General features: G+C 43.8%; 2 protein-coding genes across 29 annotated transcripts in view; one reads left to right on the forward strand and one right to left on the reverse strand.

Moving 5' to 3' along the window:
• The window catches only part of SLMAP (sarcolemma associated protein), a 158384-nt gene extending 155079 nt beyond the window's left edge, over nt 1–3305 (reverse strand). For 5 of the 23 annotated variants that reach the window (XM_048856640.2, XM_048856641.2, XM_048856642.2 and 2 more), the window contains exons 1-2: nt 3163–3302; nt 1569–3037 (exon numbers count right to left, since the gene is read on the reverse strand). In XM_048856640.2, coding sequence (XP_048712597.1) covers nt 1569–1766 — 198 coding nt within the window. In that variant the 5' untranslated portion in view covers nt 1767–3037; nt 3163–3302. Of the gene's footprint in view, nt 1–1568; nt 3038–3162 lie in introns of all 23 variants that reach the window. The other 18 variants (XM_048856644.2, XM_048856651.2, XM_048856654.2 and 15 more) reach the window with 8 other exon arrangements.
• A 9935-nt stretch (nt 3306–13240) lies between these two features.
• Nucleotides 13241–26444, forward strand: part of DENND6A (DENN domain containing 6A) — a 45448-nt gene continuing 32244 nt past the window's right edge. For 3 of the 6 annotated variants that reach the window (XM_048857715.2, XM_048857713.2, XM_048857714.2), the window contains exons 1-3: nt 13242–13509; nt 20440–20478; nt 20574–20616. In XM_048857715.2, coding sequence (XP_048713672.1) covers nt 13330–13509; nt 20440–20478; nt 20574–20616 — 262 coding nt within the window. In that variant the 5' untranslated portion in view covers nt 13242–13329. Of the gene's footprint in view, nt 13510–20439; nt 20479–20573; nt 20617–26444 lie in introns of all 6 variants that reach the window. The other 3 variants (XR_007357629.2, XM_048857716.2, XR_007357628.2) reach the window with 2 other exon arrangements.

Consider the following 26444-nt stretch of genomic DNA (forward strand, 5'->3'; position numbering starts at 1 on the left):
ATTATGTTTGTAAAGCTCCGAGAAACTTGGATGGAAGGCATTATATGCAAAAAATGTCATCAGAAATGCTAGACTAGATTGGAACAGACATTTTAGGTGACTGAGTCCAACCCACTACGTAAAACAGGAAAGACCGCATATATAATCTCAAATTGAAAACATTAAATTTTATAGACTCATGTTAGGATCCAAAATGGATTTCATATACTGCATTATGCAGAATATAAAAAAATCCAGTAAAATATTAATTCACATAAATAGCAGTTTGTGATAATTATGTGTAAGCAACTTCAAAGTCATGACACAACCCAGCCTTAAGAAATTAAACTCTTGGCTTGTCCCATCATGCCTAAGTATTGAATAACATACAGTAATTATTAGAAGATTTAAGAACTCTTACTGCACCATGTGGTTCCTTATGCTGGGTCACAATTTTAAACAACAGTTGGTTACCTGACTATTCTATTAGAATTAACTGAATTATTGAAAAGTACTCCAAAGAGAAGCATCAGAGTGCAAAACTGAACAGCAGCAAATAAGGAAGCACTAGGCCAGGGAATTTTTAATACATATTTTTAAAGCACACTGCTTTTTGACTGACTGAAGCTTGTGCACAAAGCACAGCTTTTGCTATTAGTTAGCAATTGAAATTTAACATGACAGCTTAAGCAAAATAGCTTTGGTTAACCCAGTTCAGTCCCTAGTGGACAAAACAAGTATTACAAAGCCCCTAAACATTTTATGACCGCCGTCATCCTTATTTGAGAAGGCTAGGCCCAGGTTAAGATAACACACTGCATGTTTTAACTCCATCTCACTAGCAATGAGAGCAGATTTCATAGGCCATTCATTATAATCATTGCAGCTAATGTTATCCTGATTGCACATAAGTTAAGAGTAAAATATTTTGTCCAACATTCAAAAATGCAAGTACATAGAATACCATATAAAACAGATTTTAGCCATTTATAATGCTTTGTTTTTGGGACAGTTGCTCAAAATGACATGTTCACCACTAAAATTGTAAGCCTTTTACCGAATATAAAATACACTGTACATATTAGAAAGACTAAACATTTGTTTATACACAATGAACTGTGCTTTAGGAAAAACAACAATTCTCTTAGAAAAATGCAATCTAAATTTAAGGTAAGTAGTTTCCAAAATAAACATTTGCTTACAGTAACTTTTTCAGGTTTTATAATTTCAGTTTTTGTATTACATAGAATAAGACTTCTGACATCATGCTTTCACAGGAATGAACAATGAACATGGGCACTCTTCAGGATTCACCAGTTCCCTCTGCTAACAATTTTATGTTTTTATAATGTTTAATAAATCCTGTTCTCAAGCTTTTCCTTTAGCAGGGCTTTATCAATTTAACTGAAAATCAGAATTCCTGATGACAACATACACCTTACTTGCTTCAAATGTGACCATACTGACTATTTAGAGGGAAACTTCAAGCCAGTTGCAGTTTACAGGAACTTGCAGAAACCCGACCCTTGATTAAAATAATCTAGCATTTCATTAATTATTCTCCCCCTTTCCAACACAAACGGACTTACCTTGCCTGTCTTGTGGTCGAACCAGACAAGGGCATGGTTCCTGGACAACACTTTACAGTCAAAAGTAGCATTATTCTGAGCTGGCCGGCAGCGAGCCACCGAACGGCCGATTTTGACAGGCTCATCCAGGTAGACATGACGCTCCTGAAATGGGTGAGAGTTCGGGCGGCAAGTGAAGATAGCCAAGGCTGAAGGCATCGAGGACAGATTGGGGATGTCACGCCAAACAGGGATGAAGAGAAACTCTTCCTGATCCAGACTGCCTTCCAAAAATTTTTATCCCTAATCTCCCCCACAATTTTACATTAAAGCAGGACAAATGTTACCTATACATGAGATGCCTAACAACTCATTGTTGCAGTGTGTAAACTGATCCTGGCAATAATCCAGTGAAAAAGCCCCATTATGTCCTTTAACAGTATCAGCAGCACCCTGGAAAAAATCTAGAAGGCGCAACTTTCAATCCATGCTCATCAGGAAGAACAGGAACAAACATCTGACTTCACAGAAGAGAAGCAAGACTCCCCAAAGGTGGAGATGTCTTTAAATCCAAGTAGATGAGTCACACACAAATACTTGTGTTGGGGATTCAGACTGCCTTCTTTTTTTTCCTTCTTCTGTAAACAGCACTTACCAAAAATTTGACCAATGCAGCATGAAAGCAAGGAAAGATTTAGGGGTCGGGAGCCAGGGGATAAAAAACATTTAGCATCCAGCCAGCCTCACAGCCCAGATCAAGAGATGGAGAATGCGTATGAAGCATTCGCTCCACAAAAGACAGTCAGTTTAGTTGATCCACATGGCAGTCCACATTTCATTTTCTTCAGACATTAAGATAAAGTAGCGTGGGTGGTCCTCGACTAGAGGTAGCAAAGCTGCACTGTTCTCTTCCCCTACACCAGAAAAAGCTGACCTGAGGCTAGAGTTGCAATTGGCCACTCAGGTATGGAATTTGATAAAGGGTGGAGAGGGGCTTCAAACTCTTCTCCACCCCCGGAGAAACTAAGAGGAAGGGTCTTCCAGGACGAACTGAAGGGGTGAGGGCCTCCTCAACTGGGAGGGGAGTGGCAGCCAGGGGACTTGCAGGCGCTCACGAAGGTTGGGCTGACAGAAGAAGGGATCGCCCCTCAGACGAGGGGCAGGGGTGGATGTCTCAGTGAGGTGGGCCGCCTTAGGAGGGCGGAGGGATGTCTCTCACGGGGGCTAGCTACAATAAGTCTCAGGGAGGAATCTCCCGGAGGTCTCCCGCCGCCCGGCCAAAGGGGGAGGGATCTGTTCCGCTCAGGGTCTCCGCAGGTGGCTGCGCATCGGGATGCCGTTTGCCGCTCTCTCCTGAGGAGCAGGGTCTCCGCTGGCCCAGCGGGGCTGGCCCTGCTCCGGCTGCGGGGGAGGCCTGGAAGCCGGGCCCGGATGCCTCCCGCTCAGTGTCGTTCTCAGGCGGCCGCCGACAACGAAAACTTTCTTCTGACCTGCAAAACCAAAACAAACCCGATCAGGCTGAGCCCCGGCCTGGCGGCCCCCTCCCCGGCCCGGAGCTCCCCGGCCCAGCGAACGGCAGAGGGGCACGCGAGCGCTCCTCTCCCTCCCTTCTTACCTTCCCAGCAGCAGCCGCCGCCATAGTGACTGGAAACCTACCCGGTGTAGCAGCCGCGCTGCCGGGGAGAGGAAGGGGGGAGGGAGGGCTGGCACCCGGGAGAGGGAGGAGCCGCTGTGAACTGAGCCTGACCGAAGCATACGCCAGCGACCGCCTACCCTCTCCTGCGCAAGCGCCGGGCTCGCTCGCACAGCAGTGCGCCGATGTGGGGCGCGCGCACCTGCGTGCTGTGGCGAATGAAGCCGCGGCGGAACTTTGTTCCCCGGCCCTGACCCCGATGTCTCCTGTGGGCTCCGCTTCCGGGGTGGGGGGCGAGGAGAAGAGAGGGGAACCGGGACGGCGCTTTGAGGGTGTGGCGTGGGGCGGGGCCGAGAGAGGCTTTCCCGAGGGGCTGGCAAAGGGGAATGTTGTGCTCTGTGAAGAGCCGGTGGAGGGGCGTTTCCCGGAGAAGAGGGGTTGTTGCTCTGGGGCTGATGGAAGAGGAGGAGGAGGAGGGGAAAAGCCATCGCCCCAAGGCTGGAGGGGGAGGTTCCACTGAGGAAAGGTTAGAAGGTAGAGCAGTCAGGACTCGGAGACGCTGCCCCTGAAAGTGAGCCTGGCTGAGCAGGGCCCCAATGCCCTTTCTCCACACACACAGTGGGGAAGTTGCTAAAAACTCACCCGTTTCATGGGGCTGCATTTCATCTTAGTTTAAATAAAGCTCCAAGGCAGGACTTCACTTACAAACCTAAGTGTACTTTTCATGCACATAAAAATTTAGTTCCCTTCACAGCCCCCTGTGTTCCCTCTATATCTTCTTGCCTTAGCCTCAACTTTTACATTCTTACCACCATGACATGAAACCTACAGCACTTACTTGCTAAATGTTGTGCAATAAGTCTATATTTTGGAGTGTCTCAGTGCAATCACAGCTTCTGATGGCTACAGAATAAGATTGGAAAAGACATTAGCATGACTGAATTGAAGAGGAAAGGCCAGGAGAGAACAGAGATTGGTGAGTCATCAAATACAGCTGTAATTTTGTCACAGGTCATGGTGGTCACAGAAATCATTAATTTGAATTGTCTGTGAAATATTGGAAATGACTGTAAAAAACACATTTGATTAGGCCCCCCAATCAAACTGAGTGGCATGGAAACCTGGCACGAAGTCACAACACCACTCAGGTTTGGCTCGTTCACATTTCCATAGGCACAGGCAAGCCAAACCTGAGTGATGCTGTGATGTGATCCCATGCACCAGGTTGCATTTCCCAGAGCAGAAATCGAGGCCTAGTCGCATGGGAAAGGAGCCTCTGCTGCAGGATTAGTGTGAAGTTGGCTCTTTCTCCAACACATTCCAGACTCACCTTTCAGTACCTACGCTATATTCTTGTGTATGTTGATGTAGCAAAACCTACATTATTTAGTGACTTATGTATTTTTCCCCACACCTCTGCTGTGAAATTTACTAAAAATTTCCATACCAAACTCATAACCTTAATCAGCAATATAATAACACCTAGCTCTTATATAGTGCTTTTCATAAGCCTGTCTGAAAGCATTTTAGAAAGGAAGTCAACATTATTATCCCCATTTTACAGATAGGCACAGAGCAAGGAACACGACAGAGTCAAGAAGAGAACCCAGGTTTCCCAAGTCCTAGTTGAGTGGTTTATTCACTTGGCTATGCTGCCTCTCTAAAGCAATCTAGCAGAAGATGGTTAAAGAACTAGAAATTGAAGCCATGGTAGCAGACAAGATCATTCCATGGCAGGATATATAGAAAGAAGAGAGAACCAACGACATAGCTTTGAAGGATGCCATTGGAGAGAGGTGAGGAGAATGATACACAACCATTTGAAAAAGACATAGTGAACAGTCAGTGAGGCTGGGAGGAACTGGATGAATCAAAAGCCCAAGCAGATGAGGGGGTGATTGACAGTAACGGAAAGGTCAAACCCAAAAAAAAAAAAATAAAGCTAAGGTCTTTGTGCTTGGCAAGAAAAGTGATCTTAGGGGAGTGGAGGGTGTAGAAGCCAGGTGACAGTGAATCAAATAAGGAGTTAGGGACAGGGAAGTCAAATCTAAGGTGAAAAACAAGAGGGCATGATTTTGGAAATAAAAGGGTAATGGGTATGTCATAGTAGAAGCAAGATGGATCTACACAAATGAATCTCAAACTTCAAGACCTTGCTTATCACTTCCAAGACTCAAAAGTATTTGGCATACCACCTTCATAATTGTCATCAACGATTTTTAGTGGATTGTTATTCTTACTCTATACCTCAAATTTACCCATATACCATGTGACTGAGGCCCACAAACCACAAGTTGAAAATCAGTTCTCTAGCGAGTTTTTATTATCTAGGCTACTGTGTTAAGGTATGCTGTATGAAAGTAGGAAGAAAATAAAGGAGATCAGGGAGAGGGAGGAAGTGGTAGAAAGTGCAGCAGAATTTAGATTCATTTGAGGAAAGAGATTTAGAGACGAGAAGCAGATATAAGGACATTTTAAAGTTAGCAAGAATAGTAAAAAAGGAGATAAGGGAGCATAGCTGTCCAATTCTCAGCCTGGGCTCTGCCAAAATCTCCCCACTGATGTAAAATAAACACGTGTTAAGTATTTGAGAGATTGGGGCCTTATCCATCTCCTCTCTAAATTTAAATCCTATTCTTTTCATCTCTTTCCATATGGAAGTCTGTCCATGCTGCTATTTAATTTCATTGCCAGTCTCTGGACCCCTCTGTTTCTGCTGTGTCCTACTTGACATTGGCTGACCATTGTTCCAGGTATATACTGGTTTATATAATTGCACTATCATATTATTTTCGATATCATTCTTATACCAGGAGTTCTGAACCTTTTCTATACTGCAAGCCAATTTTCCGTATTAAGACCTGTATATCAGCAGCACCCTACCCATTTAGCTAGGATCTATCTGGTAGCCCCTTCCCATTTTGCAGTTTGAAAAGGCAGGGTGGTCATGACCCCCAGACAAATGCTCACAACTTCCAGTGTGAATACCTCTTCTTTATACAGCCAAATAATTTGTTTTCCTTTTTGATCACCACTGCACAATAATCAGATCTTTCCACTGAGTTGCACATAACACCCAGATCTTTTCCTTGAATGGTTACAGTTAATTTGGAATTCATGGGGGCCACTGCAGCAAAAGATGCTGAGATTTTGAGGCAGTCCTTAGGACCTGAGAAACTCCATGCTATCCTGAGACACTTAGGCCAAATTCCTAGGCAGGTGTGGATATGACTTAACTGCCTCTTCGTTCCATTGGCCTCACATAAACACCAACTGCCTAGAAAGAGAAATGTGATTGTGCCCTCCTTTCCATTTCCCTCATGCAATATGGTTATACAGTGTGGCCTTATTGCCATTAGCTATGATGACTGTCATCCATAAAATTTTATGGGCTTCCTGACTTTAACTAAGATGGCCACTAAAATGGCCACTTTTGTCAATACCTAATATGGCTGCCAAATGTTACTGCCTTTTATGCCACGTGTGGCAAAGGGTGGTTTGCCTAAATTGAGCATGTGCCAGCCAGTCAGTCATCTTTATTCCTGGCAAGCAATCTACAACTGCACATTCTGATGGGTAAAAATACCCATCCACCTATTTCTACCCTGGACCTAGAGAGGGACACTTTCTGAGAGGTACTGAACACCTCAAAAAATACCCACATGCTGGTTTTCTTTGTGTGGTCTCCCTCATTCTGCTTTTACTGAAAACATTTATTTTTATTCATTTATTTTTCTGTGTTTGTTTTTTAAGTAAAAAGACTGCTATCTGAAGAATACCATAGCACTGGATATTTAAATTAGCTACAACTGTAAAATTATAAATATATATGGGGTGAAAGTAACTTAAACGAATCGCCAGTACTCTGGAGTCTTGAGGAGGGCGCGGGGCCACAACCGGAAGAGGTGTGGCCTCTACCGGAAGAGGCAAGGCCTTTAAATCCCCGGGCCCTTTAAATCACTCCCTGAGCTCCCATCTACAGAGGTGGTTGGGAGCCCTGGGGTTTGGGGACGATTTAAAGGGCCGGGGCTCGAGCTGCTGCTAGTGCAGCAGAGCCCTGGGCCCTTTAAATTGCCGACGGAGCCCCGGGGGTCCAGCAGCAGGGCCCGGGGCTCTGTCTACCATTACCCTCCAGGGCCCTTTAAATCAGCTCCAGCAGCTATTTAAAGGGCCCGGGGTAGTAGAGGCAGCGGGAGCCCCAAACCCTTTAAGTAGTCCCGGGAGCCCCGCTGCCACTCTCCTAGGACTCCGGCAGGCTCCGGGGGCTATTTAAAGGGCCTGGGGCTCCCGCTGCCTCTACCGCCCGGGCCCTTTAAATTGTCTCCAGAGCCCTGGGGTAGCGGCAGCGAGACTACAGTGGTGATTTAAAGGGCCCAGGGCGGTAGCAGCAGCAGGAGCCCTGGGCCCTTTAAATCGCCACGCGAGCCCTGCCGCTGCTACCCCAGGGCTCTGGCAGTGGGGCTCTGGTGTCAGTTTAAAGGGCCCGGGGTCCAGCTGCTGCTGGGAGCCACAGGCCCTTTAAATTGCTACCTGGGGAAGCCGGTCTGCCCTGGTACGGCTCACTGGCTCTTGCCAGCAGGGGTGGCAGGTTTGTAGAAATTTTGGTGGTGCCCAGAACCTGCCCCTGCCCAAGCTCTGCCCCCCCCCCCCCAGAGTCCTTCCCCCCCACCTGCCCAAGTCTCTGGGAGGGAGTTTGGGTGGGGGGAGAGGAGGTCTGGAATGCAGGCCCTGGGTTGGGGCAGGGGATTGGGGTGCAGAAGGGGTGCAGGGTGCAAACTCTGGGAGGGAGTTTGGGGATGGGAGGGGGTGCGGAGGGAGGAGGTGCAGGTTCTGGGAGGGGGGTTTGGGGATGGGAGGGGGTGCAGGGGTGAGGCTGGGGATGGGTTTGGGGTGTGGCTTGGAATGAGGGGTGTGGGAGGGGGCTCAGGGCTGAGGCAGAGGGTGCGGGGGGGATGAGGGCTCTGGCTGGGGCTGGAGATGAGGGGTTTGGGGTGTTGGAGAGGCTCAGGGCTAGGGCAGAGGGTTGGGGTGTGGGGGGATGAGGGCTCTGGCTGGGGGTATGGGCTCTGGGGTGGGGCAGGGCTGGGGATGAGTTTGGGGTGCAGGGAGGCTGCCCCACGCCTGGAGCGCGACTCCCCCCAGCCCTCTTCCCCCCGGCAGAAACGAGCTCTGGGAGAGGGAATCTCCTCTCCCCTTCAGCAGCACACTCACCCCCCACCACTGTCACTGCGTGTGCTCCTAGGGCCCCTCTCAGGTCCAGGAATCTCCCTCACCTCCCCTGTGGTGGGTGCCGTGAGCAGGGGGGCTGCCATCACATGTGCACCTCATCCACTGCTGCTGCCCCTCACTGTAGCCTCACTGGGGGTGGGGGATGGGGATGCCCCTTGCCCAGCATGGGGCAGGAGCGGTGACTGCGGGCAGGGAGGGCGACTGTACTGGTGGAGGGTCCCACTGGAAAATGAAAGGATCTGAGGGGGAAGGGCACGGGAAGGGCAGCCTGCCCTGCCACTTTTGAATAGGGGGCATTAGAACCCTGTGGCGGCAGTTGATGCAGGGAGGCAGCATGGTGCTGCAGGGGAGAGACAGGGACCTAGGGAGACGGAGTGGGGGTGGGGGGGGGAGAGAGAGCAGGTGGGACCAGGTGGGTAACCCAGCCCTGAACATTAGTGGAGCCGCGAGCCCATATAATTCGCCTATGCTGCTTGCCGGTATGCCGTACAGGAGCGTACCGGCTTACTTTCACCTCTGAATATATACATTGAACTTAAATATGATAATTAATGGAATTTCTCCACTACATGTGCATTCTCCATTCCATTCTGCCATCTTCCTTTACAACGAACTTTATTTCTTCATCTTGATTGACTCAAATGCCTACAATCACCATTGATTTTTCTCTTCCTTTGATTCCTTCCTCAAACCCTCTTTCCTTTCTAAGTAAGATCTTTCTAAAAAATTCAAAGAAAAAATGCTATTTGGCAGGAATTCTCTGCTTACACCCTTCTCTACTTTTCATCATCAGAACTTTCTCACTGTGATGGGACACATCCACATCCCAGTGATAGGCTAGCAAGTATTCCTGTACTCAGGTAGTGCCAGTTACGTGCACCTGCAGAACATGTGCCACTTGGAAAAGGCAGAGGTGACATTCTCCCTCTCCTCCTTCAACAACGAGGACATTGCCCAGAAGGAGAGGCTGCTCTGGAGCTCAAGTACTAAAGGGAGCCCAGCCTGAAGCAGTGGCTAGCCTTTCCTCTCTCCATTCCTCTTTACCCCTCCCCCTCACTTTGAGGTACAGACTAACACTACAAGCCTGATACAGTGAGGGACCCAGGAGGGCTGCTCCCAGCCAATAACCTGTGTGAGAACCCAGGGAGTGCCGCCAGTGACTAGAAGTAATTGGATTCAGAAGTGGGGGCGCTCATAAGAGACCCAGGGGCAAGAGACAAAGAGATTTTGGCAGAGCCCAGGCTGAGAATTGGACAGCTATGCTCCCTTATCTCCTTTTTCACTACACTTGCTAACTTTAAAATGTTCTTATATCTGCTTCTCGTCTCTAAATCTCTTTCCTCAAATGAATCTAAATTCTGCTGCACTTTCTACCACTTCCTCCCTCTCCCTGATCTCCTTTATTTTCTTCCTACTTTCATACAGCATACCTTAACACAGTAGCCTAGATAATAAAAACTCGCTAGAGAACTGATTTTCAACTTGTGGTATGTGGGCCTCAGTCACATGGTATATGGGTAAATTTGAGGTATAGGGTAAGAATAACAATCTACTAAAAATTGTTGATGACAATTATAAAGGCGGTATGCCAAATACTTTTGAGTCTTGGAAGTGATAAGCAAGGTCTTGAAGTTTGAGATTCATTTGTGTAGATCCATCTTGCTTCTACTATGACATACCCATTACCCTTTTATTTCCAAAATCATGCCCTCTTGTTTTTCACCTTAGATTTGACTTCCCTGTCCCTAACTCCTTATTTGATTCACTAGAGGGTTGGACAGAGATGTGTGCAATCGAAAATATTTAATATGTGTGGAAAGTATACTATCTTTATTGTAAAAAGTCTCCTTTTTGCTGCTATGATGCAGTGATTGGAAATGTAATAAATCTTTTCTTAGGTAGCAGAAGTGCTTTCACAAATTTAATTAATCAAGGGGAAACAGCATTGTGACATTTTGGTCACACACTCTGTCATTTGTTGAAATGGTCCTGTTGCAATACTTAGTAGAGTAGCGAGTATTATTTGAATGCATGGTAATTCAAGCCTCCAGAGTGTCCATGGGTGCAAATGATGTAGCAGCAGAGCATATCAGTTCTGAATTGTGCAATGATCCAGTCTGAATCCCTGAAGAGCTTTTTGTCTGAGAGCTGTACAACACAGATGTATGGCCTACAAATATGTTCTGTAGTAGGCTGTCACTTTCTTTGCTGATGCATTGGAAACATATAATGAAAGAGCACGTCCCCAGAATGCTAATCTTTGGTTGATTGCAGTGACAGAGAAGTATTCACTAATGGGTTATTTTCTGTTTTAATGGTTGGTGTTGACAGATAAAGGGCCAGATTGTACTTGGCCTTTGTGTGGATAAGTATGTGTTGGGGAAGGCAAGAAGCCTGTCACAAATGCAGTACATCGAAGGACTGGTCTATACTTAAAAGTTTCACTAGCACAGTTATTGGTTAGGAGTGTAATTTTTACCAACATAATTATGCCAGTAAAAGCCCTAGTGTCTGTGGATGCAATTATACCAGTATAAAAATGCCTTATACTGGTATGACTTATTCCATTTCCTGAAACTCAACAAGTTTAACTGGTATAACTGCATCTACCCTAGGGGACTTTTCCCACTTTAAGTATATTGGCATAGTTAAAGCAGCAAAATTTAGGTCCTTAGGGCATGTCTGCATACCTTTGTTGTATCAATTTAACTATATCAGTTTAGAAATTATAACTATATCTATTTACTGAAACAATCTATACTAATATAAACACCTTTATACTGATATAACTGCATCCACACTGCGGATTGCATTATGTTTAATTGGTTTCCACACAGTAATTTAAAACCAGCATGACTGGTCTGAAAATCCTCTTAGCAATGACTGAAGAAGAAGTTGCTGCTGCAACAGTCTCTAATCAGTGTTTGGCATTACTCTGCTGAGAAGTGGACTTTCACACTTTCACGCCTCACTGAAGCTGAGGCTTAAGGGCACATGGCCTGCCAGCACAGGGTGAGAGAGTATCTGCTATCTGAGAAATAACCAGTGTAGGTTTGAAGTCTAAAGTTGTATAGATCTGAGGAAGTCCCGTCCCATCTGCTGTACAAGACAACTAAGCAAAATGATAAAAGCAGGGCATCTATTATGTGTGAAATGTCTGTAATGATATGTACAAGTGTAATTAGAGGAAACTATTGTATTTAGAAAAAATAATGTTACTTATTCAAAAAAGAAAGTACAGTTTAAAATATTAATATGTTCGTTGCTTTTTTTCATTCCTTTAAAGATCCACTGTCAACCTGTTAAGGCCCCACACTTTCCTTTCCTTAATGGAAAGTAAAACCCACTTACTGCACCTGGAAAAGGACTTTTTAATAAAAAGAAAAGGAGTACTTGTGGCACCTTAGAGACTAACCAATTTATTTGAGCATAAGCTTTCGTGAGCTACAGCTCACTTCATCAGATGCATACTGTGGAAACTGCAGAAGACATTATATACACAGAGACCATGAAACAATACCTCCTCCCACCCCACTCTCCTGCTGGTAATAGCTTATCTAAAGTGATCACTCTCCTTACAATGTGTATGATAATCAAGTTGGGCCATTTCCAGCACAAATCCAGGTTTTCTCACCCTCCGCCCCGCCCCTCCGCCCCACAAACTCACTCTCCTGCTGGTAATAGCCCATCCAAAGTGACCACTCTCTTTACAATGTGTATGATAATCAAGGTGGGCCATTTCCAGCACAAATCCAGGTTTTCAGACTAACACGGCTGTTACTCTAAGACTTTTTAATAATAACCCCGACAAATCTTTGTTACCCTGGAATTATGGTTGAAAAAAACTATCACTTCAGGGAAGAAACATAAAACCCTGAGAAAACATTGTTTCTCAGAAAACAAATATTAGCCTGAAAATACAAAGGACCCTCTAGTGGCTTGGGTGGCATTGATATGACCCAATAAATACATCCTAAAGCAAAAAACAGCTAGTATGGGGGTGCTGAGAACATCACAGAGCTCAAAATATATGCAGAAATGGCTTTTAATGACTTCCCCATTTCACAGATAGGGAATGGAGCACAGAGTAATCTAATGACTTGTACAGAGAAGGGCAAGAGCCAGGAATAGGACCCAGATCTTTTAAATCTCAGTCTAATGTCTTAACCAGGAACAACAGTATGTCTCAAATAATCAAGCCCCTGCCACTGCAGGGCTCTCAAGCGTTGCTTCACCTCAGTTCCTTCTCTTCTCTACTTGTGACACACTAGTTGAATCCCCCTGAGGGCAGTAACACTTGGGTCTAATTCTGGTTGTTTGGGCTTGGTGCACAGGTGAGGGGTGGTGTCTAGTGTCCTGATGAACAGGGACCTGGCAGTCCCTTCTTGCCTTAAACTCTGTGACAAGCGACATAGCATGAGCCGTGTCAGCCAACAAGCAAGAGGGCACAGCGTGGGCTGTGGCAACCAGCAAGACAGAGGAACTGGCCCCGTGACAATTGTGAGGCCAGGGGTCAGGTACCATGAAAGGGCCAAAGGTGGGATCACGACTGTTAAAGAGGGACGGGGTCAGGCAGGTCTCCCCACCTCTGTAGGGCGACAGTGGTCGAAGTTCAGGGCCTGCCCTGAACCTCCAGCCCCAGTGGCTGGACGGACCCTCTCGCCTCATACAACGGGAAGAGCTGCGGCAACTCTCCCGCGGCGGCGGGCGGCTTCTTTCGCTTTCGCCTCCTCGCTCGCTTGGGGACGCTTTAGACTCTCCCGCTCCCCCCCGAAGTAGTTTGGACGCTCCCATCCCCGAACACGACGAAGCGCGCAGCGTGTCACGTGATTCTCTTTCTACCCTGCCGCCCTCTCCCCGTTGGTTTGCGGGCTGGAGCCGGCTCGGCTGCTCCTGCCGCGGCCGAGCCGCGCTAGTGCCATGGCCGTGCGGGAGCAGAGCCAGAGCGGCGCCCTCAGCGCGGCCTCGCGGAGCCCCTGTGAGGCGGAGGAGGCTGCGCTGGGCCGGTGCCTGTCGCTGCTGCCCTGGGACCGTTTCTCGGCCTGGCTGCACTGCGTGTGCGTGGTGGGTTTCGACTTGGAGCTGGGCCAGGCCGTGGAGGTGAGCGACACGGGCGGGAAGAGGCCCTGACCGTCAGTCGCGGGGGGGGGCGGTATCCCACCCTGGCTCCTTTGCCGCAGGGAGACTCTGCCGCGCTGCGCCCAAGCTCGCCCGACCCTTAGCATTGAGGAGGGGAAGGGTCCGAGCCGGGGGGCCGCCATCCGCCCGAGACTGACTCTCTTCCTCTCTCTCGCTCTGCACGAAGGCGCCGCACCTGCCCGGCTCCGTCCGGCGTGACCCTGCAGGTCGGCGTCACTGGCGGGGGGCGTTTGGGCCCCTGCTCTGCGGTGTTTTTAGTTTGGGCTTTTGACAGCACTTTGTGTAGAGTCAGTTTCACTATCGCGTTCCCGGAGTGAGGCACTTCCCCTATTGTTTGTGTTACACAGCAACAGAGAAAATTAAAAAAATAAATAAATAAATAAAGGGAGAGAGATTTGATTGCACGAAATCAGAAGACTTGACTCAGAGGTAAGGGCAGTATCTTGAACTACTTTCGACACATGGTCTTAAAACAACTAGATTTTAAATTGACTGGGTTCCTCTACATTTGAAAATAAAAAGCAGGCAAACACCAAGAAAAGTAATAGAATTAATTAACTTCAAATAATTGTTTAGCCTACTCCCATCACCTCTCAGTGCATTTTTCTGAACTGTTGTCATCTTGATCCAAAATGAGTGTGTTTTTCACATTTCTCTAATAGTATCATTTTCATAGTATCCAGGTGTTAAAGGTTTAAAAGTTGTATTGTAGCAGTCTGAGTGTAGATCATCTTCTCAATCTTCTCCAGATCACTAGTAAGTATATATTCTTAAGTTTCTGAAACCCAGACATTGCAGCTCTTAACAAAGTTGAAACAGACTTAATGGCGTTTCTTTGTTATATCCAAGAGAAAAGTAAATAGAATAGTGATAAGTAAATTAGAGTTAAAAATTTGATTCGGTTAATGTTATAATGTATTACTAACAACAAAGAAATTAATTTGTTTGCAACACATGACTTAAGTAAACACTGCCCTTTTACAGGTTTCAGAGTAGCAGCCATGTTAGTCTGTATTCGCAAAAAGAAAAGGAGTACTAGTGGCACCTTAGAGACTGACCAATTTATTTGAGCATAGGCTTTCGTGAGCTACACGAAAGCTTATGCTCAAATAAATTGGTTAGTCTCTAAGGTGCCACTAGTACTCCTTTTCTTACTGCCCTTTTAGCTTTTCTCAGCAGTGAGGAGAGCTCACAGTGGCCCATATTCGGCAAGTGCTTATCCACATGCTTAACTTTTGCCACAGAAGCAATCCCATACTTTTCTGTGGGAAGCTCTTTTTAAAATTAAGTATTTGCAGGCTTAGGGTCTAAGACTTCTCTATCATTTAAACTGTCTTTAATCAGCAGCAAGATTTTCACCTTGAGTAACAAAGTACAGGTAACTTTCTCAACCATATGAGATACCAAAAGATATGGAAGTTACAAAGTGAACACTTTTTTTCCTCTTAACTGGAATTAATGAACACACATCTGGTCTTCTGTCTTGAAACCCTTTCAAAGGAAAGAGGGAGCAATACAGTACCTTACGTGTTTACAAAACTGCAAGTCTGCGAAGTATTCAGGAAGGCTGTCTTATAGATATATTTTTTCTTTTCAAATAGCTTGTAAAATTTGGTTGTCTCCAATGCCCACTATTTTCAAATCACTTTGCATTGCCTTTATTTATGAATCGTGGCTTAGGCTCTCACCATTAAATGGGGTTTTCTTAACGCTGGTTTGCTGAAACTCTGGTGTTCATGGTTAAGGCATTTGAATGCCATTATAGCAAATTAGATTCTATCCCTGCCTCTGCCACAGTTCCTATGTGATATGAGGCAAGTAATGTAAACCAAAACTTTCCACAATGATCTATAGTGGTTATAGACCTTTTTGTCCCTGTCATCTCCAGCCTCTCTCCTCCACTGCTGCTATTCCCCTGTCCTCAGCCCCTTTCTGTGCTTCTGCCTGTGTCCCCTGTTCTTGTCTTTGTCTCCCCCCTCCCAGTTCTTTGACTGTCCCTGGCTCCTTTACCCTGTCGTCCCCTCGGTTTTGTTCCCCTCTGATCCTGCCCCTTTGTCCCCTCGTTGCATTCCTCCCCCCACCAATTTCTCACGCCTCTGCCTTCAAATCAGGGAGTTTCCTCCTCCTCCTCCTCGCTGCCTAGGCACGAACAATGGGAGAATTGGGAACATTTGTCCCCAGTTCTGGTACTTGGCACTACACAAGTCACCAGGAGGGTCAAATGCAGGGAAAGTGTTCCCTTCATCCCTGCAGTCCTGGAATGGACCATGCTTAGTTGCTCTGTTGGGATAGTGCATGCACAGTCAAGTTGACATCTGTTAGGTGTGAAGTACTGGAGCATGCTCAGTACAGATGGAATCTTCAGAGAATTAAGCTGCCTAAGAGCATATTCAAACAGATTTTTCAGAGGATTATAATGTGGCCAAATTTTGGCTGACTTTCATGGTGGCCCCAAAAGGCACATCCCTGACACCTTGGTGACCCCCCCACCTCCTGACAGATTTCAAGTATTTTTTCTAAAGCATGGAGGCACCAAAGCTTTTCAACATAATAGTGGTAAAAAAAAAATTTAATATGGAAAAAACAACATGTTTTACTCATGTCTCATTCTGAGAAATGTCTGAATTGTTTTAGCTGAACACGTCCCCCCAAAATCAGTCTGAGGCAGGCACCAAGCATGGAGAATTTCCAACCAAACAGTTTGGTAAAGGTATAGGCAACTGACCCCCAACAAACAATCTTATAATGGAAAGTTTCAGGCAGCCTTAACTAGAGATGTTGCTACCTGTGCTGCCTATAGTCAGATGTAAACTGATCTAAATAAGAATGTGTCTGTATTAAGTGTTGCACCAGTTTAACTAAACTGATATTTTAAATATTAGTTTAAACTGGTGCATTTTCTCTGTAGATAAGGCCTAATTTCTGTGCTGCTAACATCCATGCTACTTCTGTCTGTGATGTGCCCTGTTTGGGATCTGAAAAGGATGAGGCTCATTTAGTAATAGAAAGGGAGACCAATGAAAACCCAGACTTCTACTGCTACAGGTGGTGTTGGTGACTTGGTATATGGCAGTTTTCCTTCTGAGAGAAATGAGGTGCAGTCTATTTGTGATTAATTTGGCACTTTTTGCATAGGTAGAATGAAATTCCTGTATCCTGGCCATATTTCACTGTTGGTAATTACATTAATCCTACTTATATTTCCCCTGCATTTTCAGTTGGAGACAGCATAAACTTCCTATCCTAAACTATTCGAGTGCTAAAATTTAATAAAAAAACAAACTGGATTGCAGTGGGGCATTAAGTTATTCTCTTGTGTGTGAAAGAGAAGATAGTGTGTGTGTGTGTGTGTGTGTTTTTGTCAGATTTTTAGTAACAGATTTTTAGGACTTAAGTTGTTAAAGATGGAGTTTGTAGCAGCAATTATATTAAGGTTGCTTATTACTCCCATTATATAGCCACTGTTTCCAACTGAATTGAGCTCTTCCGAAAGGTTAACTGCTTGGTTGAACTTTTTCATACTTATTCTCTAGAGCCTTCTGTAGAAATGTTTGGAAAAAAATTGTGCAATACAAGTTTAGCTGTTTTTGAAAACAAAGTTAGGGAAAAACGGATTGGTTTGCCAAAGTTAAGTTGTTTTGTAGTTTTATCTGAAACAGTGCTGTTCCAAACCAGGGGGTGCTAGGAATTTGAAATTTGGCAGGAGGCTGATGTTAGGTTGGAGAAGTATCTTCTGATGTCACTGAAAATCCATTAAGATTTTGTCACTTTACAAGCTTCAGAAATTTGCCATTTGTATATGTGCAGTGGAGCTTGTTCAGCACTGGTCCCTTTATTTACTGATGCATCCATCTGCGTTGCACATCCTCCAAGCTCACTGAGCCTCCTGCATCATTCTGAAATGGCCACACAAACTCTGTAAGATATGACAAAATGGTAGCAGCAGCTTTTGCTGCTCTCCCTCATCAAAATATTCTTTGGCCTAGAAGAGGGTACACTGGGCTGGGTGTCAGGAGATGAAGAATTCATGTCTTCACTTTTATCACTGACTAGTATTAATGATATGGACTTTATAACCCTTACTATTAAACCAGGTCTCATACTGCCATCCTAGGATGGAGGCAAGCTTCCTTTGTGGAAAAATTAGTACACAATCATGTACTTAAGGACTGTAAAATTAAAGTTGACCTTGATTATGATACTTCCTGATTTTTAAGAGCTTGTCTCATAGTTTCATAGAACTTAAGGCCAGAAGGAACCATCCTATCATTTAGTCTGACCTCCAGTATATCACAGGCAATTAAATTTCACCCAGATACCCTAAAAGCAAAGTCTTTAGTTAGACCAAAGCACTTCAGTCCTCAGGAGACTAAACTGTGTCCAATGGGCAGAGAATAGGAAAGACTAAGGTCTTTGTCTGAGGCCCATATAGTCTGAGGCCCATACAGTAGCAGGAATTGATTAGGTGAGATATTGAGGATATGTTCCCAGTATATGAACCATGTGTCATGCTACAGAGGAAGGCAAAAAACCCGTGAGATCCCTGCCAATCTGACCTGGGGAAGAACTCCTTCTTGACCCTATATTTGACTATCTGTATGACCCTGAGCATGTGAGCAAGACTCACCAACCAGACATCTATGAAGAGGATTCTTGGAACCACCTCAGAGTGCTGATTTATAATGTTTCAGAGGAATACAAACGGGAATGGCTGTACATCGCAGGGGAAATTCTTTCCTGACCGTTGTAGGCAACTGGCTGAAGCCCTGAAGAATGAAATTTGATTACAGTCATTATCTTAATACAGGCCTGTAAACGTAATGAGCATGATGAGGGCCGTGCAAGCAATTCTGTTCTCTATATGACCCATGAAGGAAAGGGAAGTCTTTGCAAACTTAACATTCTTTTAAAGCAGTTTTTGTAGGTACTTCTAATTACCTCAAGAAAAAATCTTCAGTGTACTCATCTGTCTAAATATAAAATATTTTGCCCTCTTGCTGTTGTAACATTTGGCTCATCTTCCTTCATTAAGGAAGTATGGGCTGGATGAATGCACTACAAGGTGGGTAGAAAGCTGGCTAGATTGTCGGGCTCAACGGGTAGTGATCAATGGCTCCATGTCTAGTTGGCAGCCGGTATCAAGTGGAGTGCCCCAAGGGTCGGTCCTGGGGCCGGTTTTGTTCAATATCTTCATAAATGATCTGGAGGATGGTGTGGATTGCACTCTCAGCAAATTTGCGGATGATACTAAACTGGGAGGAGTGGTAGATACGCTGGAGGGGAGGGATAGGATTCAGAGGGACCTAGACAAATTGGAGGATTGGGCCAAAAGAAATCTGATGAGGTTCAATAAGGATAAGTGCAGGGTCCTGCATTTAGGATGGAAGAATCCAATGCACCGCTACAGACTAGGGACCGAATGGCTAGGCCGCAGTTCTGCGGAAAAGGACCTAGGGGTGACAGTGGACGAGAAGCTGGATATGAGTCAGCAGTGTGCCCTTGTTGCCAAGAAGGCCAATGGCATTTTGGGATGTATAAGTAGGGGCATAGCGAGCAGATCGAGGGACGTGATTGTTCCCCTCTATTCGACATTGGTGAGGCCTCATCTGGAGTACTGTGTCCAGTTTTGGGCCCCACACTACAAGAAGGATGTGGATAAATTGGAGAGAGTCCAGTTAAGGGCAACAAAAATGATTAGGGGTCTAGAACACATGACTTATGAGGAGGGGCTGAGGGAGCTGGGATTGTTTAGCCTGCAGAAGAGAAGAATGAGGGGGGATTTGATAGCTGCTTTCAACTACCTGAAAGGGGGTTCCAAAGAGGATGGCTCTAGACTGTTCTCAATGGTAGCAGATGACAGAACGAGGAGTAATGGTCTCAAGTTGCAGTGGGGGAGGTTTAGATTGGATATTAGGAAAAACTTTTTCACTAAGAGGGTGGTGAAACACTGGAATGCGTTACCTAGGGAGGTGGTAGAATCTCCTTCCTTAGAGGTTTTTAAGGTCAGGCTTGACAAAGCCCTGGCTGGGATGATTTAACTGGGAATTGGTCCTGCTTCGAGCAGGAGGTTGGACTAGATGACCTTCAGGGGTCCCTTCCAACCCTGATATTCTATGATTCTATGATCTCTGTAAATACAATTTGAGTTTAAAGTTAAAGGGTAAAATCTTGATCTCCATTAAATTTATGGGAGTCTTTCCATTGAGTTCAGTGGGGCCATGATTCCATCCAAAGTGTTTTAAACTTTGGAACATACCTGCCCTATTTCTCCAGGTGGTTTTCAAAGAAGCAATAGACAGGATGTTGGTGAAAGGGCATATGAGGAGTAAGCTGTGCGTTTATTTCAAAAGCCAACTCTGTATTTTGTCTCTCTTCAGTTGCTTCCTGCACACAATTTTAATGTTTTTTATCACCTCAAGTGGCTGCAGTAGCAATTATGTTAACTCTAGTTAAGGGATGATGTAGCCTGGAGGAATTACTGATTCTCAACAAACATACTCTAACTAGTTACCATCCTTATTCAGTCAATTTCTACCTTTTTTTCCCCTCCCCCAGGTGTGGGGGAGAGACAGTAAGCTTACATTTTTTGCACCAGTAAGGTTTTTACAGTGACTCGTTGAGAAGACAAGTTATGATATAACTAGCAGCTGTGATAATGAAGACTATCTGAGTAGGAAAGAGCACTGATTTTTGAGGAGTGTGAAAGTCAAACTCTAGCAGATGGAAAAAGGATAGTGTTATGGAATGTGATTTCACTGCCATGTACTGAAACTAGGATAGACATGGACAGGTCAGTGAGTACTGCATCATAGCAGCTATTTAAAAGATGAACTTATTACAGTTTAAAGTTATCCATTCTGTTTTCAAACAAAATAACTTTTTTTTTGGTAGGTAATATATCCTCAGCATTCAAAACTTACAGATAAAGAGGTGAGTAAGAGCTATTACATATATAGTTCAGTATGTCACTTTAAAATTGTGTGTTTCAGATAATATAACTACTCTGTTGTGTTTTTTCTTTCCAGAAAACCAGTATTTGCTATTTGTCTTTTCCAGATTCCAATTCAGGTAAATGCTTCCTTTACTTTGTCATCTGAAATCTGTGTGTGTTCTATTTCCAGACCAAACTATACTGAGACAGAGTTAAGTTTGACTGTACTTCTCAGTAATTTAGGGTAAACCTGTATTACAGGGAATGTTGTGATTATCCACCCTCGCCCCCACCCCTAAGCATTACAAACCCAGGAAATTCACAGTTTAACCTTAATTTCAAATAGGGCTGTCAAGCAATTAAAAAAATTAATCGCATGATTAATTGCGCTGTTAAACAACAATAGAATACCATTTATTTAAATATTTTTGGATGTTTTCTACATTTTCAAATATATTGATTTCAATTACAACACAGAACACAAAGTGTACAGTGCTCACTTTGTTTATTTTTGATTACAAGTATTTGCACTGTATAAAACCAAAAGAAAGTGTTTTTCAGTTCACTTAATACAAGTTCTCTGGAGCAATCTCTTTATCATGAAAGTTTAATTTACAAATGTAGAATTATGTACAAAAAAATCTGCATTCAAAAATAAAACAAATCTAAAATTTTAGAGCCTGCAAGTCCACTCAGTCCGATTTTTTTGTTCAGCCAATTGCTCAGACAAACAAGTTTGTTTACATTTGCAGAAGATAATTCTGTTTGCTTCTTGTTTACAATGTCACCTAAAAGTGAGAACAGGCGTTCTCATAGCACTGTTGTAGTCGGCATCGCAAGATATTGATGTGCCAGATGCGCTAAAGAGTCATACGTCCTTCATGCTTCAACCATCATTCCAAGGGACATGCGTCCATGCTGATGACCGGTTCTGCTCAATAACAATCCAAAGCAGTGTGGACCGACGCATGTTCATTTTCATTATCTGAGTCAGATGCCAACAGCAGAAGGTTCATTTTCTTTTTTGGTGGTTCGGGTTCTGTAGTTTTTGCATCAGAGTGTTGCTCTTTTAAGACTACTGAAAGCATGCTCCACACCTCATCCCTCTCAGATTTTGGAAGGCACTTCAGATTCTTAAACCTTGGGTTGAGTGCTGTAGCTATCGTTAGAAATATCACATTGGTACCTTCTTTGCATTTTGTCAAATCTGCAGTGAACAACTTAAAATGAACAATGTGTGTTGGGTCATCATCCGAGACTGCTAGAACATGAAATATGTGACAGAGTGCAGGTAAAATAGAACAGGGGGCATACAATTCTCCGCCAAGGAGTTCAGTCACAAATTTAATTAACGCATTATTTTTTTAACAAGTGTCATCAACATGGAAACATGTCCTCTGGAGTGGTGGCCGAAGTGTGAAGGGGCCTACGAATGTCTAGCATATCTGGCATGTAAAGACCTTGCCATGCAAATGCCTGTTCTCCCTTTCTGATGAAATTGTAAATAAGAAGTTGGCAGCATTATCTCCTGTAAATGTAAACAGACTTGTTTGTCTTAGCAATTGGCTGAACAAGAAGTAGCACTGAGTGGACTTGTAGGCGTTGAAGTTTTACATTGTTTTGTTTTTGAGTGCAGTTATGTAACAAAAAAAAATGTACATTTGAAAATTGCACTTTCATGACAGATTGCACTACAGGACTTGTATGAAGTGAATTGAAAAATAGTATTTCTTTTATCATTTTTACAGTGGAAATATTTGTAATAAACAAGATACACTTTGATTTCAGTTACAACACAGAATACTATATGAAATTGTAGAAAAACATCAAAAAAATTTAATAAATTTCAATTGGTGGTATTTAAGAGTGTGATTAAAACTGTGATTAATTGCAATTAATTTTTTTAATCGCAATTTATTTTTTTTAGTTAATTGCATGAGTTAGTTGCAATTAATTGACAGCCCTAATTTAAAATATTAAAATCTAGTTATTTCTACTGCGGTAATCTGTGGGAACCCCAGTTTATTATGTGTAAGTGAAATATTAGGAATGTTAGCTTGTGAAATGTGTGCTTTTCTCTAGTTTTTTCCACCTGATGGTCTCAAAGCATTTTACAAACAGTGACTAAACCTCCCAATATAACTATGAAATTGGTGGGTTATACAGATGGGGAAACCAAGGCACGGAGGTTAAATATTTAAAGTTAGTAGGAGGTGGGAATATTGGATTGAAAGAATTAACTGCTTCTAACTTGTTAAAGGTCTGTATTTCATTATTATAAAAGCATGTCTAGAAGTAGAATGCTAGGCTCTCTGTCTTCTGTTTCTCTAATCCTTGCCTCTATTAGTGTGTGGTCCTGCTTGCTGAACTCTTCTTTCACTTATCCTCTCCCTTCTCAACTTCCAAAGGGAGTTGAAGACTTGTGATTAGCAACTTGGGCCCGCTGCAAAGTTCGGATTCTGTAATTTTTAAGAGGAAGGTTGGGGGAAAACAGGTTTGCTGGTAGTATGCTCTGCCAACATTTTTTAGCTGTTATGTAACTTTTACAATTTGCTTAGCCTTATTAGAATCATAGAATCATAGAATATAAGGGTTGGAAGGGACCCTAGAAGGTCATCTAGTCCAACCCCCTGCTCGAAGCAGGACCAATTCCCAGTTATTTTTGCCTATTGACTTGTGGCTAAAAGTGAGAAAATATATTTTTTTTGTTTTTATACCTGCAGGAGAGGAGCAGTTCCTTCCTGAGTTCTGCATATAATTGGCTTACATTCTGAACCATGAAATGTATTACCCTCACCTGAGATTACTATAAATTTTAATGGTTGCAAATTTATCCAACACTTAAAAATCATACTGGAAAGTATAATGTATCAAGAATAAAACCTAACTTGAAACTCAAAAATAGTACTAATGTACTTTTAGAAAGACTACATTAAATTATTCTAGGAGTATAGTGTATAAAACTGGATTAATTTGAGGAGAGAGACCATTGTTTGTTACTGATAGTGTGACTTACTTTCGCATTCCTATCATCATGGTCGTGGATGAAAAAAGATATAAATCATGAGAGTCCTTCTCGGAAGAAAACACAATTCCAGAGGTTAGCCTGGAAAATTGTTTATGTTAACAATTAAAACAAAAGCTATACAACTTGAAGATTTGATTTTCTTTTTTTAGGCTTTAAATCTGAGCAGGAAAGCTTAATACAACATAAGAACAAATTTTGAAGGAGGTTGTTAGCTTGCTGCTGAATCAAGAGCCACAGTCTATCAGGCCTTTCATGACATAGAATGTATCAGGCTGCGAGACAATGAATTTTGTTGAGAAGTTGTTATCAGTTGATATATGCAGTGTATTAAGACAAGTTTCTTTTGTTTCTAGAATATAGTGTGAGTAGACTTTGTAGTGGTAATAGATTATTTTCAAAGCAAAATATGAACGTTATTTTTCCTTAGTTTGTTATACAGACCTGCCTCGTATTTTGTCTTTCAAAATAATTGAAGCAGATGCTGGTGAGACTTGGAGGCGAAACATACCTCTGCTGTCCACTTTCTTACTTTTGTACAGCATTTCTATTATTTGGTCATTTCCGTACCAATTAATTTAACTTGCCTATTTTTCTTTCAACAAGCATGATCAGAAATCGGTTTAAGACATTATTGAAGTCACTAAATGTACTGCAATGGCCATAAAAGTAAGAGTTGGTTTAATAAAACAATAGTGACATAACTGCTTTTTTTTCCTTTAGTTCTAATCTGCCTGAGAAATAGAAAAGCACAGTTTAGACTGAAGTAACTACAGTTAAAAAACAAACCATCGTCTTGTGTTTGATGCTGCATAGATGGTTGTAGAAAGAGCATTCACCTATCTTCTCAGTTAAATTACACAAGTAGAAAGGTTTCAGAGTAACAGCCGTGTTAGTCTGTCTTTGCAAAAAGAAAAGGAGTACTTGTGGCACCTTAGAGACTAACCAATTTATTTGAGCATGAGCTTTCGTGAGCTACAGCTCACTTCATCGGATGCATACCGTGGAAACTGCAGTAGACATTATATACACAGAGACCATGAAACAATACCCCCTCCCACCCCACTGTCCTGCTGGTAATAGCTTATCTAAAGTGATCATCAAGTTGGGCCATTTCCAGCACAAATCCAGGTTTTGTCACCCTCCGCGCCCCCCCCCCCCCCCAAACTCACTCTCCTGCTGGTAATAGCCCATCCAAAGTGACCACTCTCTTCACAATGTGTATGATAATCAAGGTGGGCCATTGTAGGGAGAGTGATCACTTTGGATAAGCTATTACCAGCAGGAGAGTGAGTTTGTGTGTGTGGTTTTTTGGGGGGGGGGGTGAGGGAGTGAGAGAACCTGGATTTGTGCTGGAAATGACCCACCTTGATTATCATACACATTGTGAAGAGAGTGGTCACTTTGGATGGGCTATTACCAGCAGGAGAGTGAGTTTGTGTGTGTATGGGGGTGGGGGGGTGAGAAAACCTGGATTTGTGCTGGAAATGGCCCACCTTGATTATCATGCACATTGTAGGGAGAGTGGTCACTTTAGATAAGCTATTACCAGCAGGACAGTGGGGTGGGAGGGGGTATTGTTTCATGGTCTCTGTGTGTATATAATGTCTACTGCAGTTTCCACGGTATGCATCCGATGAAGTGAGCTGTAGCTCACGAAAGCTCATGCTCAAATAAATTGGTTAGTCTCTAAGGTGCCACAAGTACTCCTTTTCTTTTTACAAGTAGAAAGAAGCTGTTAATTAAATAGCTGTTGAGTCCTGAACAATATGACCATGTGTGTAGTCATTTGGTGTTAATAATTCTAAGGATAACTTACCTTCAGGGCTTGTCTACATGGGTACCTTACATCGGTTTAGTTTGTTAGTTCTGAATGCAGCACATTAATTGTATTGAAATAAAGTGTGCCCACACTGCTTTGTTATACTGGCTTAAGGTACTTTCCTCATTGATCATATCCATGCTTCACTGTTTGGTTGAATTAACTGCACAGCAGTCTGGGCAGATATCCCATGGTACAGTGTTCTGCTGCTCAGCTGTATGCTCTGGGATTTTTCTCAGTGCATTGTGGGATGCTTACTGAAACCTACAGGAATTCTGGGACTTGAGGTCAAACTAACCAAATGCATGATTCCTCTCCTGCTTTCCCATAATTCATCTGTATTTTGCCAGCAACACTTTTGAACTGCTGTCAGGCAACATGGAGGGCACACTGCTGCAATCATAACAGTCATTAATAAGAATAGGATGATTCACATGCATTGGCATTTGTGCAGTTAGATGGATTTGGCTGGGCATCTGTGAACAGCTTTGGATGCCACAGCAGTATGGCTACAAGTGGACATAAAATGGAGCAGTTACCTTTTCAGGGCATTTTTCTGGAGCAGTTTCATTCAGTTGAGCACCACTGACTGGTGGAAAAGGATAGTGATGCAGAACTGGGAGGACCAAGAGGCTACCGAACTTCCGGATGTGGAATGCTGCTTTCCTAGATATCTGTGCGGTGCTCATCCTAGAGCTGCAGTGGCAGAATACCAACATGAGAGCTTTCCTCAGCTTGGGGATGCATGTTTCCATCGCCATGTGGAAGCGTGCCACGCCTGATTGCTACTGGTCAGCAGCCTAATCACTTTGGTGTTGTCAGGAGATGTTTAATGCTGTTAAGGTAGCGCTGTTGTGCCAGGTCATCAGCATCACAATGCATGTGGCTTTGTATGGATGGGGCTCCTGAACTGCATTGGGCTATAGATGGGGTCTGTGTTCCTATTCTTTGAGCCACCGCTGCCATACGAGGCCAAAGACTGTATCAAGAGGAAAGGGTATTTCTCCAAGGTGCTGAGAGGTCTACTTGATTACTGTGAAGATCACATTTTTAATGTATGGTGGTTGGGAAAGGTCCATGAGGCTAAAATATTTAGAAATTCAGGTCTACTTGCTGGA

Source organism: Caretta caretta, chromosome 7, assembly GCF_965140235.1.
Source record: "Caretta caretta isolate rCarCar2 chromosome 7, rCarCar1.hap1, whole genome shotgun sequence".
In the NCBI taxonomy this organism is placed as follows: domain Eukaryota; kingdom Metazoa; phylum Chordata; order Testudines; family Cheloniidae; genus Caretta; species Caretta caretta.